At 38.9% G+C, this 21,061-nt stretch overlaps 1 protein-coding gene and 2 pseudogenes across 1 annotated transcript; all 3 read left to right on the top strand.

The window, feature by feature from the left end:
- Positions 1-3,807: 3,807 nt before the first annotated feature.
- Positions 3,808-4,797, top strand: LOC119538779 (olfactory receptor 51M1-like). Its single transcript, XM_037841937.1, is given in 1 exon segment — positions 3,808-4,797. A coding segment is annotated over 1 exon segment (990 nt).
- A 7,994-nt stretch (positions 4,798-12,791) lies between these two features.
- Positions 12,792-13,726, top strand: LOC119537068 (annotated as a pseudogene).
- Positions 13,727-14,033: 307 nt separating this feature from the next.
- On the top strand, positions 14,034-16,546 carry LOC119537067 (annotated as a pseudogene).
- Positions 16,547-21,061: the final 4,515 nt, after the last annotated feature.

Raw genomic sequence — 21,061 nt, 5'->3', positions numbered from 1 at the left:
TATGAATACATATATATAAAGAATATCTAGAAATAAATATATAAATGATATAAATATGTGAATAATATATATTATATAAAGTATATATGTATATATTTATACTTGTATACTTATAGTTATTTATACCTATATAAAATAATATATATCAATATAATGTATAAAGAATATATATAATAGTTCTATAAAGGAGCTTGAGGAAGAGCTGTTTAAAAAAAATCAGAAGAGAACCAGCAGATACTGGCATCAAGAATTCCAAGAGAGAGTTTTTAAAAAACAGGGTGTGGCCATAAGACAACTGTTGCAAGTAGAATTGAGACACTGCATTGGATTTGGTGAATTTAAGAAGAATGGCTTTAGCTAAATGGCTTTTTAATTTAAAATTATAGATTAGATAGATAGAAAGACAGACAGACAGACAGACAGGCAGATAGAGCCAGAGGGCAATTGGTTGAGTAGTAAAATAAGGGGAGAAAAAATGGAGACAATAAGTCTGGACAGTTCTTTCAACCCCTTGTCAGAGTGATGTAGAGCTGGCCCTGGTTCTCCTAAACACATCTCCCCCTTGCCTCCAACTCTCCATTCTTATCAAAGGCATGCCGGCTACATTATCACCATATCCCTCCCTGTTGCATCTACCAACCATCTTTCCAGTCACACTATTTACTCACTGAAGATTTTAACACTGGCTCCCTTTTCTCTTTCCACTACTAATTCAGACATAATTCTTAGCGATTTCAGTATTCACTTGGTTGATCCAACTGGCAACCTCACTCAGTTCCCTGAACTCCTCTCAAGTATTGTATCCCTTACCTTAAATCAACAACTCAGTCTGATAGCTACTCTAGAACTCTGATCTCTTTTCACTGTTCATCATCCTCTCATGTTTTAACTTTTTTTTTTTTTTACCAAGTTTAGGCTCCATAGTACATCATCATAATCTCTCCTTTGTATACACCCTTCACTTCCCTCATGCTAGCCTACCCTAACTTCATCTTCATTAAATACAACCCTCTACACTGTTTCTTCTAATTTTGAGCAGCTGACTGTAGCTGGTGATAAACACATCTAAATGCTGATTGGTTCCACTTTGAATTATGAACATCAAATTAACTTCAGCACTGCCTAGAAACCTACTACATTGCCCTGGGCCATCTGTTCTCTCATTCTCCCTCTTTTTCTCATGTGCACACTAGAATCAAATTTTATTCCCCACTACTCCAGAGAAACTGCCATTGTCAAGATCAGCAATGACTTCCACACTGCTTAGTCCTTTGGTCACTTGGTCACCTCTCAGTCCTTTTTACTTACGGCCTCTTATTACCTGTGATCTCTTAGAAACATTATACACATTTGATTAACCCCTCTTGAAACTCCTATAAGACCACACTCTCCTGGTTTTCTTCCTATCTAATTGGCATTTTTTTCCTTAGTCTCTTTGCTGGATCCTCTTCTTCTTGACCTCTAAATGCCAGATTTGCCCAGGGTTCAGTCCTAGAAACTCCTCTCTACACTTACTTCTTAGGTAGCCTCATCCAGCCATGTACTAATATCTTCCAAATTTATCTCTTCCTCAATTTTTTTTTCTGAAGTGCACATGCTACTACTTTCCCAACATTCTCCTTGTAAGTTTAATAGACATCTCATATTAACATGTCAAAAACTGAACCCTTATGTTCTTCCTCAAACTTATTCCTCCTCCAGTGTTCCCCACCAAGCACTGACTACACTACTGACTCCATTGCACAGGCACAAAACTTTGATTTTCCCTCTACTGCTTTCTTTACCTCAACAACCGAATCCAATCCAACAAGCCCGACTACTTCTCACCTCCTCTACCACCAAACTCTATTGTCCAAAACACCATCATCTCTCCCTGTACAAAAAGCAAAAGCCTTTTAATAGGTTTCCCTGTTTCTATCCCAGACCCTCTGAAATCTCGTATCCTTGTAGCACCTCTGTTCTCAACTCTAAATCAGAAATATAACAAAATTCAAAGTAAAACAAGGCCTAGACGATACGTGATCTGATATTTAACCACTTCAGCTTCATTTCCCACCACTCCCCCACCTTGCTCACTCCATTGCAATATTCTCGCATCCTTTTAGCTTCCAAGCATATACAGTAGCTTTCTGCTTCAGGAACTTTTCACTTGATATTTCTTCTCCCTGGAATGTTCTTCTCTACATAGCTTGTCCCCTCATTTCATTCTGATTTCTGTTCCAAAGTTACCTCCTCAGAGAGGTCATTCTTCTGTCACCCTGTTTAAAATTCATCAGTTTTGGTCTCTTCCCTTTAACCTGCTTCAGATTTCTTTATAGCACTATATGCCATGCTGTTTAGTATGCATTTATTTGTCTTTTTTTGTCTTTGTTCTGCTTCTCTTCACTATTGTAGTTACAGAATCATGCTTGAATATAATACAAGTTCAATAAATATTTGCTTAGTTGATTAATAAATAATTATTGAAATGAGCTAAGTGGTAAAGTGAAGATAAATATTTATTAATTTTATTGAAATTTTATTTAAAGCATCTCAATTATATAGGGCCCTAAGATAATATATGGAGCTATTTTTTTTTTTTTCATGTTTCCTGTCCACAATGAATTCCCATTTTAGAGTGAATGCAGAAAATGACAATACCATGTGAGAAGTATCATGGTCATGAAAGTATAGTGTGCTAAAGGAGCACAAAAAAGAGGACTCCTCCCTAAATTTGATGGGCTCAAGAAAGCTTTCAAGAAGCCTTTTTCATAATCTGAGAAGGCTCAGATTATGCCTAAACTGAGATTGGTTGTGGGACTAGGAGGAACTTAGACAAAGACTAAGAGAGCTATTACAGGAAGAACTGGATGAAAATACAAATGTTTGGACATGAGCATGAATGCTGGAGAAACTGGAAGAATTGTTTAGCATTGTTGATGCCATAAAACTTGAAGGAGATAATGAGGATAGATTAGAACAGAGGATATAACAGTGATGAGGTCACACAGGCCTTTTAATATCATTTCAAACTGCTTGTACTTCATGTCAAATTTTGTTTTATAAATATCTTTCTTACTATAGTGCAGTGAACAGATTAGAAAAGAACAACCAGAGGCTGTTGGGATAGTCCAGGAAGAGACAATAGCAGTCTGAATTAAGACAGCATAAGTGAAGGTGATAGTAAGTAGGCAGAAATGAGAAGTATTTGGTAGATAAAATCCCAGGACTTTATGATTGATTGGATACTGGGCAGAGGTATAATATGGAGGATTCAAATATTAGATTTAAATTTTGATGTAGACCCCTGTGAAAGTAACACAGATGAAGGAGAAGTTTGTTGGGAAGAGAAGTTTTTAACATGCTTTTGAAGTAAATATGAAACATCTAGTGCAGATGCTCAGCATGCTTCTAGATATATAAGCCTGGAAATCAAAAGAGAAGAAATGAGAAGCACTGAAGTTACATATTTAATGTTTATCAGCATATGGATGGTAAATGAATTCCTGGGAGTAGATGACATTACCTGGGGAGGGACTATGGAATATGTCTAAAAAATAGTCAAAGATGGAAACAGCTATTTTTAAGGGATAAGCAGAGGATAGAAGCCATAAATGAAAATGAGACTAAGAAGTAATAGAAATATAGAGAAAAGCCTACTGGTGTTATAAAGTTTCAATAAGGTAGTGAGAGTGATGGAATCAATAATATTGGAGCAGATGTATCAAAGTGATGATCACGATGCTGTTTATAATGTTGTGAATGTTAGTGAAATAGAAGAATGAATAACCAGAAGTATCCATTTATTTTCATCTCAGTACCCAAGGAATGTCAGTCCAATATCCTCTCAATCCCCAATTCATGTTCCTGTCCAACGTCACTTGGTTTAGCCCCATATTCTACCTCACCGGCTTTCCTGGATTGGAAGCCATCGAACACTGGATTTTCATCCCCTTTTTCTTTATGTACCTGGTGGCCATCTCAGGCAACTGTTTCATCTTGGTAATCATTAAGATCACCCCTCATCTACACACACCCATGTACTATCTACTTTCGTTGCTGGCCCTCACTGACCTGGGACTGTCAGCGTCCACCTTGCCCACCACTATGGGGATCTTTTGGTTCAAATGCCATGATATCTACTTTGGAGCCTGCCAAATCCAAATGTTCTGCATCCATTCATTTTCCTTCATGGAGTCCTCAGTGCTCCTCATCATGTCCTTTGACCGCTTTGTCGCCATCTGCCACTCCCTGAGATACTCGGTCATTATCACTGGCCAGCGAGTGGTCAGGGTAGGCCTGGTTGTCATCCTCCGGGGTCCTGTGGCCCTTGTCCCCATTGTCCTCCTTGTGAAGGCTTTTCCCTATTGTGGCCCTCGAGTCCTCTCCCACTCCTTTTGTCTACACCAAGAAGTGATACACCTGGCCTGCACAGACACCACCTTCAATAATCTGTATGGGCTGACACTAGTGGTGTTCACTGTCATGCTGGATCTGGTGCTCATCGCACTGTCCTATGGGCTCATCCTGCACACAGTGGCAGGACTGGCCTCCCAAGAGGAGCAGCTCTGAGCCTTCCAAACATGTACCTCACACCTTTGTGCTGTGCTGCTATTCTTTGTGCCCATGATGGGACTGTCCCTGGTGCACTGCTTTGGGAAGCATGCCCCACCAGCTGTCCACCTCCTCATGGCCAATATTTACCTCTTTGTGCCTCCCATGCTTAACCCAATCATATACAGTATTAAGACCAAGGAGATCTGCCATGCCATCATCAAGCTCCTGGGACTTAGAAAGAGCAGTGTAGAATCCTGGTGATAAAAGTTCACCTGGGTGGCCAGAAGAAGATGCACAATGAAGCCAAAGATTTCCAACATTGAGTGCCTATGATAACACCCTATATGCCCCAAGATTTTTCCAATGCCCCAAATAAAATATGGGTGAAGTTCTTGAATTGTGGATTAGGGATGCTGGTCTCCTCTTGTTTGAATTATAATCCTCCTGTAGTCTCTGGGACCTGGTATTTTTGGTAGCATCAAAATGTATGCAGAGAAAGACTCTGTAGACTCAGTTTACAAAAACTAAAACTAGAAACTAATACTAAAACTAAGCAAAAAATAAAGGGAGCAATTAGTAAAAAGCACACATAACAGAACCTAGTACAGAACAGATAAATGTCAGTTGCTCTAACTCACCTTATAAAATTTATCACCAGTCATGGCTCCTTGGGACTGCTTCCCTTTTCTCTACCTGTTCAAGATTTTTCTCTTTTCTTTCTGTCCTGGCAAAGCAATATCCTTAAGACTCCTGAGTCTCATTGGAAGCATCAGACTTCCTGCAATCTGCCTCAATGCCTGGCTTAGGCAGAACTCCCCCAACTCTTTATGAGGTTGTGCTGCCTCTGGCTCTTGTTCCTCTAGAAGAAACCATTCAATTTAACCCTGCTTCTTTTCCAATCTCATTTGACCTTGTTTGTGGACCCTACGTTCCTCAACCTCAGGTCTAACATTAAGCTGAAGTCAGTGCTTTTAATTGTGAGATATGGCACAATGACATGGACTGTGACAAAGCTTGAAAGAAGGAAACTACTACAAAGCATGTATAAGTCAAAGACCCATTGATCAGAAGATTCTGAGCCTAGAGATAGTGGAACAGCTTCTCCTACCCCTGCCTGGATGCAATTCATGTTGGAGTCTCAGCATTGTGGCTGCTTTCTCAAGGATATTTGTATTGACAATCTCCCTCTCCAATACCAGATCAGAAGTTCCATCCGTCTACTCCAATAGCACCATGCATTTCTCATAGAAACATTGGTTGCATGGTAATATAATGTGTTTCTTTTTTTTTAATTTTATTTTGTTTTTGTTTTTGTTCTCCAGAAAAGATTACTAAATTAAGAATCTTGGGGAAAATTATGTTACTCTTGTTCACCATTACACATTACATCCCCATAATGTAGTGTTTGACACATGGGAGACACCCATGAAATAAATATTAAATGAATATATAGATATGTGAACTAACAAAGTGGGGCCCAGAGAAATTCACCTTCCTCATATCCAGGAAGGCCAAGATGACTCCTTTCTGATGGTATCCATTATTTTCCTAATTCTGCTTCACTGAGGCCCTCTGTGCAGTCCCCTCACTTCTGCCTCAGGTTAAATTTACCATGACCAGAAAGTGCTCCCTCATAGTTGTTCTTCACAGCCCAGAGACCTAGGAAGCCTTCTAAATAAACCTCCACTCCTCTTGCCTGATCTGAGGTCCAGCAGAAAACTTGCCCAGTCTGTTTAATCATTTTGACTTTCTTTCTTCCCATGGACTTGGGGATTCAGAAGTTTCCAAGGCCTTGAATACCTGTCTTCCTGCCTCCACACAAGATAACTTTCCCCACCTCTATGGTCCAGCATCCCAAAGCTTCTTCATTTCTTTCTTTAGTCAGTGCATAATCTGAGAGAATTCTCCAGGCCTGCACACAGATGGTTAATATCTTATTGATTGGTTTCTGATTCAAATTTGGGTTCTCTTCTGTGTTCCTGGTCAAAATGAGAGGAGAGGTGATCCGGAGTAGAAACTGGCTTATATAGACAGAATATGTGCTTGTAATGATGTAAGAGAAGGATGAAGGCAGCCACATCACACATGCTGGGAGCTCTCAGAGCTCTGTGCCAACATGTGTCCTGGGCTCAGGCATCAAAGGGAGACCCTAGTGCCACAAGGAAAATACCCAGCAGGGTTAGAAGCAACAGATCAGCACAGATGAAAACTCCTTGGCTTCTCAAGGGTTCTACTGGGGTCCCTGTTCTAATTTGGTCCCTGTTCTAGGGATCCTTTACCCTCCATACTTCTTGCAGATTGATGTAAAAAGACACTTCCTTTTATTTTTCCTGTATCTTTCATATCATGTTTGGGATTAGGATAATAATACTACCTTCCTGGACTTCCTCAGAAAACTGGCAGGAATAAAAGAAAATAAAAAGGTCATAAGACAATGACAATGTTGAAGGAAAGTCCTTTGTGAGATTAAAGAATGCATTTCTTTGTTCTTTGACTTAAACATTCTGAGTACCCACTGTGTGCCAGAAACTAGGCCAGGCGATGACATAATGATGAGCAAAATAGGTAGGGGTTCTGCCTTTTTGAGTGTGTTTACAGCCTAGTGCTATAAAACTGTTGGGATTTCATCCACTCTCTAGGTCGAAGAAGACCAAACTTTCCTCCTCTCCCAAGAAAACACTTATGATATTTGCAGTGATAGTGTCTTCCTTGACAGTCCACAGAATCCAGTGTCTTAGGTATTCTTAAATCCCATAATCTTGACTCTAGAGCTATATCTTTAGGTTAAAATTTATTATTTGTTCCCTTATAACAAATGCAGAATTGATCCAAAAATTAACATCTGTTTATATTAATTTTCCTAGTCTCATGTTCCTGGTAGGAGAATGAAATGGTGTAAAAATAATTCTACCTGAATTGATATACTTATTTAACAGAAAGCCAATGATGTTTTTCTTAAAACATTTTTAGAGTGGCAAAAATTTTTAAGATTGTTGAAATCCAGTGTTGCAGGTATATGGTAAAGCCAGGCACTTTTGTGCACTACTGTTGAAAGGTAACTGTGAATTTTAAGAACAATTAGGAAGCAACTTTCAAAATTTAAATTACATGTATTTGACTTTTCAAAATCTTTCATCTACTCCTAAATCCTACTGCCTAACTCTAGGTCTACCTCATATATCCAATTTTCTATTGGTCAGCAGGGAATAAAGGGGGGAAGGTGCTTATTCACATTCATCAGAATTGACCCTTCTTAGGATGTAGTGGTGCTTGCCTGAATCCACTGACTACAATAATTGAAAGAGAATATTAGTCATATAAGTATATATAAAAATATCAATGATTCTAAAATAAATATAGAAAAAATTTTATTATATGCTATTAACTTCTAAGGTTCAAGCATAATAACAAAACATAGTCTCTAAAATATTTGCAAAAATATACTTGAGCAAGCATTAATGGATATACTATATAAAGAGCTCATAAGTAAACTACTATTGCTCAAGAACAAAAGGCACGTGACAAATAAACTATCCAGAAAGGAGGAAATATAAACAGATAAAAGCACTGAAATGTCTACATTACTGGAATTTTAAAAGGTAAATACAATATTTTAACCTTGCTAATAAACAAATATTGTAAAAAGATCAATAAACAAGATCTTTGCTGACAAGGATGTGGTAAAAGAGGCATGAAAGTATAATTTGATTCACCTTTAATAGAGAAAAAATGCATCTAAAGACTTAAAAATATTCATACTTTGTCTCAGTAATACCATTTATACAAGTCTATCCTAAATAATTAATTAAAAAAATAAAAATTTTAGAGTATAAGCTTCTTGGAGGAAAAGGTTTTTTTTTTCCTGTTTGGTCACAAATTTATCTCTCCTGGATCAGTACTCAATAAATATTTGTTGAATTATTAATTTTTAAAATGTTGCAATTAATTGTTATTGTTTACAATAATAAAAAAGGAAGGCCATATTAAATAAATTATTTCATTTTCATTTGGCCAAATATTGGGTGGCTTTTTAAAAATGATATTTAAACACTTGGAGAGCTATTTTAACATAATATTAAATGAAATTAAAATTTAAAAATTGTATGTACAGAGCAATTATTATATAAAAGGTTAAGGCATCCATAGTAATAATAATTATGGGGGTTATGTAATGGGAGCTGTTATGTATAAATTTATTTTTTCTATATGAACTTCTCCATCTTCTGTATCATCCATATATTCCAAAGGACATGTTTTAGCTTTATAACCTAAATAACAGTGTATTTTACAGAGAGTATGAAGTTCATACAAGATTATGATGATGATGCTACTAATTATAAAACATATCATTTATTAAATATTTATTGCATGGCAGAGAGTACTGAATACTTTTTATTTTCAACATTTTATTTAATCCTCACATCAAACCTGTGAGGTAGGCAGAAAATACCCTTTTCTGTATTTTACAGTGAGGAAACTGAGGTTCCTGGAGGAAAGGAATTTACCTGACTTAAATTTCTAACTCATGCCCGAGTCAAGACTGAATCTTGAGTCTGTCTGATTTACCATGCTTTTAGCCAATATGCCGGATTCCCTTTCCAGGCAGGGACAGCCTATTCAGGAGGGTCCAAGTAAAAACCCAGAATGACTTAGCTTCTCCCTAACTTCATTGTTCCATTTCCCAGACTATATCATCTATTTTTCCAACTGACTCAGTTTTTCAATTTAATATCATAAAATGAAAGCAGCATGAGTCAGGAATTATTCTAGGCCTTTAACATTCTTTAAATCACTTAATCTTGATAATAAACCTGATGAGATGAGGACTTTCAGATACCCCATTTCACAGATGAGAAAACTGAGTCTCAGAATTGCCCAATATCACTCCTGTATTTGACAGTCATTCTGTCTGACTGCAGTGTCCATGTTCTAACTACTCAGCTCTGCCTCCCCCGTCCCCCAGCACATCCCCATCCACTCCCTCGACCTAAGCGTCCCCTCAACTTACTCCTGACCTTTTCCTTCCCTGTTCCTCCTTCTCTTCCTTCCCTTCCCAGTCTCTTTCCATGCCTTTCTTCCAGCAGTCTGCCTCAGCTCAGTCTTTCAGCAACCCTCTCTCTGCTCTTAACTTACCCATTCTTTAGGCCCTTCTTCCCTTCCCTCTCTGTCCCACTCCTTCCTCTTACCCTCCTCCTGGGTTTCTTCCCCTAAGTTACCAAACCCCCTTTCTCTATAACACTCAGCTTGCCTTTTTACATCCTTCAACACCTTTCTGTTACCCTCCCATCCCTGCATTTTCTCCTCCTTTTCTCTGCTCTCTGGCTTTCCCGGCTTCTTGACTCCCCCCATTGTGGCCCATCAATACTTGTTTCACTGTCTCTCCTCCTTCCCTTATCTGACCTCACAATAACTGCTCCTTCCTCCTCCCTTGTCTCTCCCTCAGCTTTACTTTAGGTGCTTCCCTGCACCCTGTGACCTATACATTGGTGTCTGCTTTTTTCACTGTCTCTCAATTACTCTTAGCCCCTTGATCTCTCATATGACCTCCAGTCCTTCAAAGATAATGGCACTGACTGCTAAAGCCCATAGCACTATGACATTAAAGAGGAGATGGGTTTTGTTTCTGCATAATAGGAAGCAGAAAGAGTAGGAACATTAAAAGAAAATGACAAGGAAATCAGTTTTTGGTTTGGGAACAATAACAAGAGAATTTATTGTTAATTTTTGCTAAGCTTTGTGCTAAATTCTGTACGGATAACATGATAAGGTTCACATATATTTAGTTTAGAAGATATCATTATCCTTATGTTACTGATGAGGAAACTGAATCAGATATTATGTCAGATCCAAGGTAGTGATAGGTGGATAAGTAGAAAAAAATGCTCAATATAATCCTTTAGCTGGAAAACGCTTAGTATAATCTTCACTAGCATGCGTGTGTGTGTGTGTGTGTGTGTGTGTGTGTGTGTGTGTCTGTGAAGGCTTCACTTCATTCAAGAAGCCTTGAGCTATTCTAAGCATAAAAAGCTCTTGTAAAAATAACATGTTCTTGCTCTAATCTCAACAACAACAAAAAATTACTCTCCTTTTCCAGAAAGTTCCTCAGCATTGCCTGCAGGAAAATGTAAGGGATATCACCATATAGTCTGATAATTGGTGTTTTCTTCTTATAAACAAGCCTAACTGAGGGGAGGACTTCAAGATAACATGAGACAGTGACCAAACAACTTCTTCTCTTCTATTTTTTTTTCTACTTTCTTCTGAATCCTAGCCATTTCTTTGTCTGTTGGGGTTATAAAAGCCCAAACCACTCTTCTCACTCTGAACTAGTCTTAGAAAGTTTTTTTTTTCCCCTCCAGTCCCCTGTTGATGCATCTTCAATAAACTCACCTTCTCACCAAAGCTAAGAGACTTGTTTCTCTGTGTGATGTGGGATCAGGTGGGCCTGACTATTTACGATGGTATTTTCTGACGTTAACAGTAGCAATGCTTGCCTTGTGGGAATTTCCCTACATGACCCTGTTTTTAGAACATAATAAGCATATATGAGCAGGGAACAGGTTTTGTTATTGTTGCTGCTGTTTCAAGGTACACTTATTGATGTGTATGCTTGGCAACACCTGTGCAGGAGACATTGCTCTAATAATTTCAAGGTTGATTTCTGAGGAGATGTATCTTAGAAAAGAAAGGAAAAAAGATAAATGGGAAAACAAAAAATCAAGGGAACAGGTATGCTTTTTACACTCTAAAATTATATTTAGAGAGAAAGAAATCCAGGAATTAGAGTAAAGGTAGCAGCTTGAAATATGTACACAATATAGGCTGAATTAGTAGGACTTGAAGAGAGCAAAGACAGGATTCTCCGGGGGCCTGAGAAGAAGCCTGAGGGGAAAGTTACTGGATAGTGAGAGTCACAGTGTGCTGGTTTGAATCTTTTATGTCCCCACAAAAGCCGTGTTCTTTAATGCAATCTTGTGGGGACAGAATTATTAGTCTTTTGATTAGGGTGTGAACTTTTGATTATGTGTTTCCATGGAGATGTGACCCACCCAACTGTAGGTGAGACCTTTTGATTAGATCATTTCCATGGAGGTGTGACCCTGCCCATTCTGGGTGTGTCTTCATTAGATCACTAGAGCCATTTAAGACAGCTCATATAGAGAAGGAGCTCTGGGAAGCTGAGAGAGAAATTTTGGAGAGAACCTAAAAGCCCACAGACCCAGATGCTTGGAGACCCTGGGAGATGCAGACAGAAGGATGTTTGGAGATGCTAAGGAATGAAGCCCAGAGTTTGCCCTGGAGAAGTTAAAAGAGGACCCTCAGACACTTAGAGAGAAACATCCAGAGAGAACACACAAGAATACACAGAGTCTGAGAGAGAGAAGATAAGAGGCCCAGAGACATTTGGAGAAAGCTATTTTGAAACCAGAACTCAGGAGCAAAGGACAAGCAGATGCCAGCCATGTGCCTTCCCAGCTGACAGAGTTGTTCCTGACACCATTGGCCTTTCTTCAATGAACGTATTCTCTTGTTGACACTTTAATTTGGACACTTTTATGGCCTTAGAACTGTAGATTTGTAACCTAATGAATCTCCTTTATAAAAGCCAATCCATTTATTGTATTTTGCATAATGGCAGCTTTAGAAAACCATGGTATCCTTTGAGACAGGTTAAGGTTGAAAAGAAACAGGGTATCTCCCATCTGATCATACAGGCATGGGGAGAAGATCACATAATGAAAATAAGAAGATGAAATAGAGAGCAGATTGGATGAGGAAATTCTCTACAGGCATCCTCAATTAGCTCTGAAAAATTAAAGATGATGTCTTCTACAGGAAGTGAAAAGCTTAAAGAGGAAATGTCATACAAGGAAGACAATTGGGGAGTAATATAATTTCTGACCATCTGAGCACTATGTTCATGTTGATCTGTATGGATTTTTATGTGGGAAATCCTATTTTTCATAGGATCATCAGAAACAGGAGTGGGAAAATCCTTATTGAGATTTCTCGAGGGTACAGAAAGGATTAGATGAGAATAAGATAAAGAGAGAAGATAGTAAGAAAGGGCTTAGGTTGCTTGGGAGGACAGGGTGAATTGTGGAGTCACTGAATACAGGCAGTACAGAAAGGCCAAACCAGCCAGCAGGGCATTGGTGTCCAGTGACACTAGGAGCACTTATGCTTACCAGCCCCTTAACCTGTGAAAACATTGACACTTTTTTCCAGAGTGAATAGGCCTCTTGAGTATGACAATGCCCACCCTACCAAGTGTCAACTTGAGCTTCTCTACATTCCTGCTGCCAGGTTTCCCAGGCCTGGAACGAGCACCACTGGATCTCACAGCCCATTATTTTTAGGATACCTAGTGGCTCTCCTGGGTAATGCCACCATCATGCATCTGATACAAACTGACCCTGCCCTACACCAGCCCATGCACTATTTACTGGCTATCTTGGCTATGAAGGGCTTGGACCTGTGCATGTCCACCCTGTCCTCAGTGTTGGATATGCTATGGTTTGATGCCTGGACACTGGGGCCCTGTGTTCTGTAGCAGCATTTACTCCATTCCATCTCCTTTGTAGAGTCAGCCATACTCTTTACTATGGCTCTGGACTGCCTGTTGGCCATCAGATTCTCACTGCACCATGCATCTCCACTCATAGATCCTTGTGTGGCATTGACCAGGGTTGTTCCCGGCATGCAGAGTGCTTCCATGACTGCTGCACCTATTGAAATATGACTACTGTCACCCAAGGGCTTTCTCCCATGCTTACTGCCTTCACCAGGACATGTACTGAATGGCCTGCTCCAAAACCTGCTTCAACAGGCTCAATGTGTTATGCATCACTCTGCTGGCCATGGGCTCTGATGTCCTCTTCATCCTGTCCTCCTACACCATCATCCTCTGTACCATGCTGGCTATTGTCTCTACAGCAGAGCAGCTCAGGCCCTAAACATCTGTATCTCCCACATCTTGGATGTACTCTGCTTCTCTGTGCCTGTTCTTGGTCTTTCCAGCAAGCATAGATTAGGATGCCACACCTCACCCCTGGTGACATCCTCGTGGGCACCATCACTATGGTCTCCTCACCCCCACTGAGCTCTGTAACCTATAGCATCAAGACCCAGCAGATCCACTGAGTTATCCTCTATCCTCGAGGTTGTTTCACTGGAGAAAATACAATAAAATGTTAGAATGGATCCCTGAAGTTCAAGATGAGGAATGAGCTAAAGCTTCTTTTTAGAGCCTTCTTAGCACAAAACAATTTCTATTTACTTATTTTAGTTGGATCAATTGCTTGTACATCATGAAATGAATCTAATGTTAAAGCCAAATAAAGTTGATGTGTATTACTATTTACGTATATGAATACAAACATATGCTCACTATTTTGTTACATGAAAAATAATGATGAATTGTTACATAAATGTTAACAAGTGCAAAGCATTTTTAAAATATTTTTCCTATACTGATTTGTTAAAACTCTAATATAATGTCATTAGTAATAAATTATTCTGATGATATGGAAAGTTGAATCATCACTTCATATTATTTGGATTAGCTAATGAGCTTACTACCATTCCTCACAATTTATTATTTCTTTAGTTCCATCCAGGATAACTTCGTTCTAAATCCAAGAGGAGCTTTCCAACTTAGAGTTGTTGTTTTGTTGTTGTTGTTGTTGTTGTTGTTGTTGTTGTTGTTTTACCCCCACTTATCCTTAGTGTAGTCAGGGACAGAAATGAATCTTATCATTCAGTTATATTTTGCATTATTTTTCTTTAACTCTCGAACTGTAAAAATAAGCTTAATTACTATCATCCGCTTTTACTCCCTCCTATCTTTGTTGCCCTCAATTTACCTTTAAAAACAGTAATTGCAGTTGGGCCTCTGGAGCTGGCAGTTGATTCAGTTTTCTTGGTTCCACACCGCTGCTGTAGGGTCTGGTTCCAAGCCTCCAGAAGGCACTTTAGCTTCATTGGGGCGGGGGGGGGGCCTTCAGCTTGCAGCCCCGTGCCCTTCTCCAGTTGTTAGTGGGTGCCACAGCCCTCCTCCTTCTTTAACCTGTGCGTCCCCCAGACTGCTCTGCAGCCCAGGCCTGAGCTTTTGCCTTCAGGTGTAGGTGGCAAGGCCCCAGGGTACATCCTGTTTGGACCCCATATTGTGGTTCGGGGCCAAGTAGCAGGCGGGCTGCCTGCCCTCGCTGCCCTCCCTCATGCTGGTGATGCTACTGGTGGTGATCGCAGTCCTCTCCTTGAACTACTGGAGCATCTCCTCCCATCACGTCCTGCTTCAGGAAGAGATTGCCAAGCTGCAGGGTCAGGTCCAGTGCACTGAGATGGCTCCTGGAAGCCTGGAGAAGTGCAGCTTGACCTCCTGCTCATGATGGACTCACACAAGAAGCAGAACCATCAGAAGGAGGCTGACTGTGGTCACCTCAGCAGCCGGCTGCAGGCCAGGGAAGGCCTGGGGAAGAGCTACAAGGATGACAAGGTTAAACTACACAACAACATATTATATCAAATGGCAGAGATAACATCATTTAAAGGAGAAACTTGCCGAGCTTCGTCAGGAGTTTCTTCAAGAAGACGAGCTTCATGACAACAGGAAAAATAACACTTAACTCCTGAAGAGGTTAGAATATGAGAGTTTTCAGTGTGGACAAGAGATAAAGGAATTAAGAACACAGCATGAAGCAAATATTAAAAAGTTAGCAGATCAGTTTTTGCAGGAACAAAAACAAGAGGTGCACAAGGTTCAGTCAAATGATGACACTGATTTGGGTATAAATGATCATGCAGTACCTAAAAATATTCCAGAAGTAGCTGAGAATGCTTCAGATAAGAATGAAGAGCCTTCAAGCAATCATATTCCTTGTGGAAAAGAACAAATCAAATGAGGTGATGATGCAGAGATGCCTGAGATAGAAGAGAATGACCTTGCAAAAGTTGAAGATCTTCCCACTTCTTTAAAGAAACCCCCCTTTCAGTTTCTAAACATGAAAGTCATCAAGCAATCTCTCATCTTCCAGCTGGAAAAGCTCTCTCCTCAGATATGGCTCCAGGTTCACAAATGAACCACAATCGAAATCCTGGTACTTCAAAACAGATATCATCTAACTCCCTTCAGCGTTTAATACCAGGCTCAAACTTGGAAAGTGAACCCAGAGTTAAACAGATATTCTAAAGCAGGATACCAAGGATAGAGTTGGTGATTTCCATAAATTGAAGCAAAGTAAGAATCAGTTGATGAATATTATGCTAAAAAATTTCTTTAAATATAGTAAGTCTATAAGTATGAATTAAAGTATCCATTATTATAATCTCTAACTAGTAAATGTGTATTGAAATTATATGTGTATAAAGAGAAAGTATGATGGTGATAAAATTTAAAAGAAAAGATTATAAATGGATAGAAAATATTTTAAAGAAGACTTTAAAAGCTCATGTTCTCCAGTGTTTTAATAATAAATTTCAGGTGAGTTGATTTCTTATAAAAAATTCTGTTAGTTCTTATGACTATAAACTTCTTTGGAGAAGTAGGAAAAGATTTATTTTATTAGGTTAATGAATGAAAACTTTTATAGGAGGGAGAGATGAGAAATAGTTTTGAAAAATGCAACATTCTGGGAGAAACATAGACCAGGGTATAGCATCATAGTGAAAGGCATAATATTGATTTCTTTTCCATTCCCTCTGTGCCAGTGTGTATATATTATGTCCCCCAGAAAAAGCCATATTCTTTAACACAGTATTGTGGAGGCAGACATATTAGTGTTGATTAGTTTGAACCTATTGGTTCAGTATTTCCATGGAGATGTGACACAATCAACTGTGGGCTAAACTATTCACTGGATTATTTCCATGGAGGTGTTGCCTCACCCATCCAGGGTGTGTCTTTATTGGATCACTGGAGTGCTTTAAAAAGAGCTATTCTGACCCAGACACAGAGCAGATGCAACTAAGAGAGGACAAAATGCCCCAAGAGCAACACTTTGGAGAACGCCATTTTGAAACACAACCTGGGAGCAAGCAGATGCCAGCCACGTGCCTTCTGAGCTAACTGAAGTTTTCCAGATGCCAATGGCCATCCTTCAGTGAAGGTACCTGATTGCTGATGCCTGACCTTGGACACTTTATAGTCTTCAGACTGTAACTTTGCAACCAAATAAGCCCCCTTTTTAAGAGCCAATCCATTTCTGGTATTTTGGTTAATGGCAGCATTAGCAAACCAGAACACCCTCCAACAGCAGTTTGCTACAGTTAGGTGGTAGGAAAAAAAATGAATAAATTGCACAAATTCATATTGCTTAATCATTTAAAAGGTATTGATTTTGATATATGGATGATGCCTATTAACTTACATCATTCTTTTATTTGTAGACTCTCAGGAAGTATAAAAAATTCTGGTGGTAAAGAGAGTTTGCAGCAAGAGCATGACCCTGAAGTTCAACTCTCTTAAATTGCTTTTCCCTGCTTGTGCTTATAGTGGCTTGTTCCCTTCTTCAACTTCTGAATAGACAGAATTGCTCATAGCTCCAGTTTGAGTTTGCTTACTTTTTACAATGATTTCTATGGCAGCAACTCTTCAGACCAGTGTTTAGGCAATTATTTGTACAGAGGTTGTGAGAACTAAAAAGTGTTAACATTTGTCACTTAATTCAAGGTATTTTTGGTCTTATAATGATTATTCATATTTCTGCAGGGATAGGAATATATAGTTTGCATTCATTTAAATGATTTGACTTCCTTTTTATTTTAAAGCATATCTATGCATCTTGACTAAAATATATGAAAAATGGTTTTATTTAAAGAAAAATGGGTGTCTGTAACACTGTATTTTGTCCCTATTCTTTTTCTTGTATAACTGATGTTGTTCAAAATTGTTAATGTATGACAGAGCTTATGTTTAAGTTTCTTTTCTGTTTTATTTTGAACAGAAAATAAAAGGAAGGCAAGCTCCTTTTCTCATTTCAAAGTTGCTACCAGTGTATGGAGTAATTTAGACAAAGGAGAAACCTCCAGTAGAATATTTTGTTGCCTAGTTAACATTGCTTGAATGCTAGTGGTTCTATCCCTTTGACACTACACCACAAGTTTCTAATATGTGTTAATGCTACGTGATAAACATGCCCTGATTCACAGTGCCAAAGGTTCAACTTAATGTATATACCCTAAAACCCAGGCGTTTGTGCTCTTTTTTTTAATGGTGCTGGAAGTAAAACAGTCCATCCTCTGCAAGTAATGTATGTTGTTCCTTAGGCATTCTATCTGCTCATATTGTTGAAGGATGGTGGTTTGTTTCATGGTTTTTGTATCTGAGTCTAATGCATGTTCTAACATGATAGAGGCAATGCATTATTGTGAAGCCATGGTTTTCTGAAAAAGTTGATATTTTAGGAATTGTATTTCAGATCTTAAATAAAATTTTTTGTAAACTTTCAAAGAAAAAAAAAATAATTGCATAAAGAAAATATCCATTCAAGAAAAATATCTAGAAAATGAAGAAAAAAGTACAGAATTACAGAAGATGGATAATGTGAAGACAAAAATATTTTGTATTAGTGTAAATCTGAACGCAATAACAATAATAAAAATCAGTAGTTTAACTGTGATTGTGGTTATCATGGTGGGATTGAAATACAATGGTTTTAAAATTGCTTATCTGCTTGAAGACTCATAAAGCAGTAATGGCATGGTACATATCTCATGAGGATATAGTGGAAATTAAAGAAGCAAAAAGGCCTTAGAGTACATAAGGACTTAGTGAAAGTTGCTCAATATTTCTAAGAGCTGTCACTGCTTACATAAATAAGCATTCTCAGTACTATAGAAATAACAATGGCTGCCTCCAGCCAGGCCCCTGAAATATGATGATGGAAAGCAACCAGAAAATAAAATAACTTCCTGTTATGAAATGTATTTGCTTCCCCTCTTAGCCTAGTTTTTCATCCATGATATACTTATTCTCAATTAACTACCCCTTACAAAACACATGTTCTAATTCTTGATTTGAAGGATAGTTATGTTTACATAAAGTAGGAGAAGAAACTCATGATAGGATTCTAAGCTGTAGCTAGAACATACATGCTCTACACACATGAAATGTTATTAAGTAGAGATCACTTAATCCCTGCTTAATTTCAAGGAAACTAGAATAAAATTTTTCTCAGGGTAGGGAGTGAGGTGACTATGGCCAAGGAACAGGAAACTTTACCCTAAATAGTTTACTGGCAAACCTGAGTGTGGAATTAGTAATATTTTCTCAGCTATTGCAAAGAGATATCTTTGGCATGATATGGTTTTTCACCTGTCACATCCCTACATTTGGGGAACAAGGGATTATAAATCACAGAGACTATAAGGGCAATGGAAAATATTAGGCTTCCATCACCTAAATGAATCTGGATTGCTGATGTTGGGGGGATCCATGGCCACTTATTTCCTCTGGCAAACTGCTCAAGAGCCCTTAACAGTACGAGATGATCAAGATACTGAACTAGGCTGAAAGTAATTTGGTAAGAATTCAGAAGACAGGAGAAGCAGCTGAAAAGGAAGATCTCATTCTGGCAACTCTGGCTGGGAAGACCTGCCTGACCTGGATGTGCAGGTGGCAACTCAGGCTGGTGAGATGACCTGTGGACTAAGTCTCAAGTGGACGAGACAGAGCCAGTGCCTCATCCAAGACAACATATAAGTGGCAGTTCCCAGAGGGAAAAGCAAGAGAAAGAGGAGAGTTAGAGAAGGCCAAGGGCTAATTCTTAAAGGAACTGCAAGAATTATTTCTTTGGGAGTGGGATTCTGCTTATGCTGAAGAAGTATATTCAAATAATATTTTGAGTGCCTACACTATTTATATTTTTCAATTAAGTTTTCTCCTTAGATCACCCCCTCCCCCCATGAAACAAATACTATTATTCCCATATTGAAGACGAGGAAATCTAGTTTCAGGAAGCATCCATATACTCACAACTAAAAAGTGAAATTATAAAGTGAAACCAGAGAAACTAAGTGCTTTGACTAACTTCAGAAAAGGTCAATGCAGGGTAGCTTACCCCGGACCCTGAGCTAGAATCACACAGTTAATGAGTTTCCTATTTCCTCAGGAGCTGAAACAACAGGAAAAACATAGCCAAGAGAAACATAAAAGCCTAGATTAGAGTTAGGGACAGAAAAATTGAAATGGAAAATATGGCAGAAGTGAATAGGGTGATGAGATGGGATATTTCCTTTAGTTCTTAACCTAAGAAAAGAAACCCCAGCTCTAAGTAAAAGGGACAAATTCACAGGGGCCCTTTGCTCAAGCTTTACCAATTTATCACAAGGCAGTTTTGCCAGTGTCCATAAAATAAAAATATCCATAATCAATAAGGTTTTGGATATAAGAATGAGTTAGGGACAAGCATTGGTGTTTTTAGAAGAAACTATAAACAAAATATACTCATATACAAATGCACATGTGTATAGACAAATACAATGCCATCATTGACATATACAGGCATGAATGTATACACATTCAATAAGTACATGAATATATGGAAAGATATACATACTTAAGGATTCATGCAAACTTGAAAACAAAATCCTCCATGAAGAAGCATGGTTTTGCTCATACCTCCATATACATATACGCACGTCTGCATTAATATATACATTTCCATAAATGTACATACCTGCATGTGCAAACCAAAGCATGTTCACACAGACATACTTTACCTTTTTCTGTATTTTCTCAGAATTTGTCTTATGGCTCCCCTAAGAGTGCCCTCTGGGATCTTTTGCTGTTAGCCCAGTTATCCCTGCAGGCTCAGAGACAGCACATTCTTCTAATGCTGGTTTGCCTGTGTCTCCCAGGAGATCATGACCAGCAAACCTGGGTACAGGGAAGGACTGGTTCTGAATTCAGGATAAATACAAAGGCTAATCTGCCCCTGCCTCCATCTAGTGAGCTGGAGACCAGACCTGAGACAACCTACATGGAAGGGCAGGTGGGTCCTCACAGAGGAGGGATTGAGTTTGCCCTGGAGGTCCAGGCTATGGGATCTGGAGGATGAGATATCTGTTCAAGTGAGCTGAATATATGGTTCTGAGATACAGCTCATTTCTAGCACATATTTTATTTATTTCACACTCCCTCATGCTATGAAGGACTCTTCCCTTAAGGACGCTGAATTTTGTCTTAGATTCATCGTAGCCTACAGGAAGACTTGGACTCTACCTTATCTAGCTCCTTTCTGTCAATTCAGGAAACCTTGGGCAGGGAGCCTCCATTTTGTCCCCCAAACCAGTCCTTTATCAACTAGATACTTAGTCCCTCAATCTTCTGTTCTCAAACCTGTCTTCTGCTCTTCCTTCTCTTTACCTCCTCTTGTCTGACTGCCATACCAAGTCAGAGGTATGCCACAGGTCTTGTCCCCTCCATCCTGAGCTGGGATTTCTGTATCCCTCAGGACCTTGTCCCTCTTAAAACCAATTCTTTTGATGCCTGAGGATGACTCATTTCTCCCTCTTGCTGACCAAG

Source organism: Choloepus didactylus, chromosome 6 (assembly GCF_015220235.1).
Source record: "Choloepus didactylus isolate mChoDid1 chromosome 6, mChoDid1.pri, whole genome shotgun sequence".
NCBI classification, from domain to species: Eukaryota; Metazoa; Chordata; class Mammalia; order Pilosa; family Megalonychidae; genus Choloepus; species Choloepus didactylus.
Note: the sequence above shows the minus strand (reverse complement) of the source record. Positions and strands in the feature narration are given on the sequence as shown.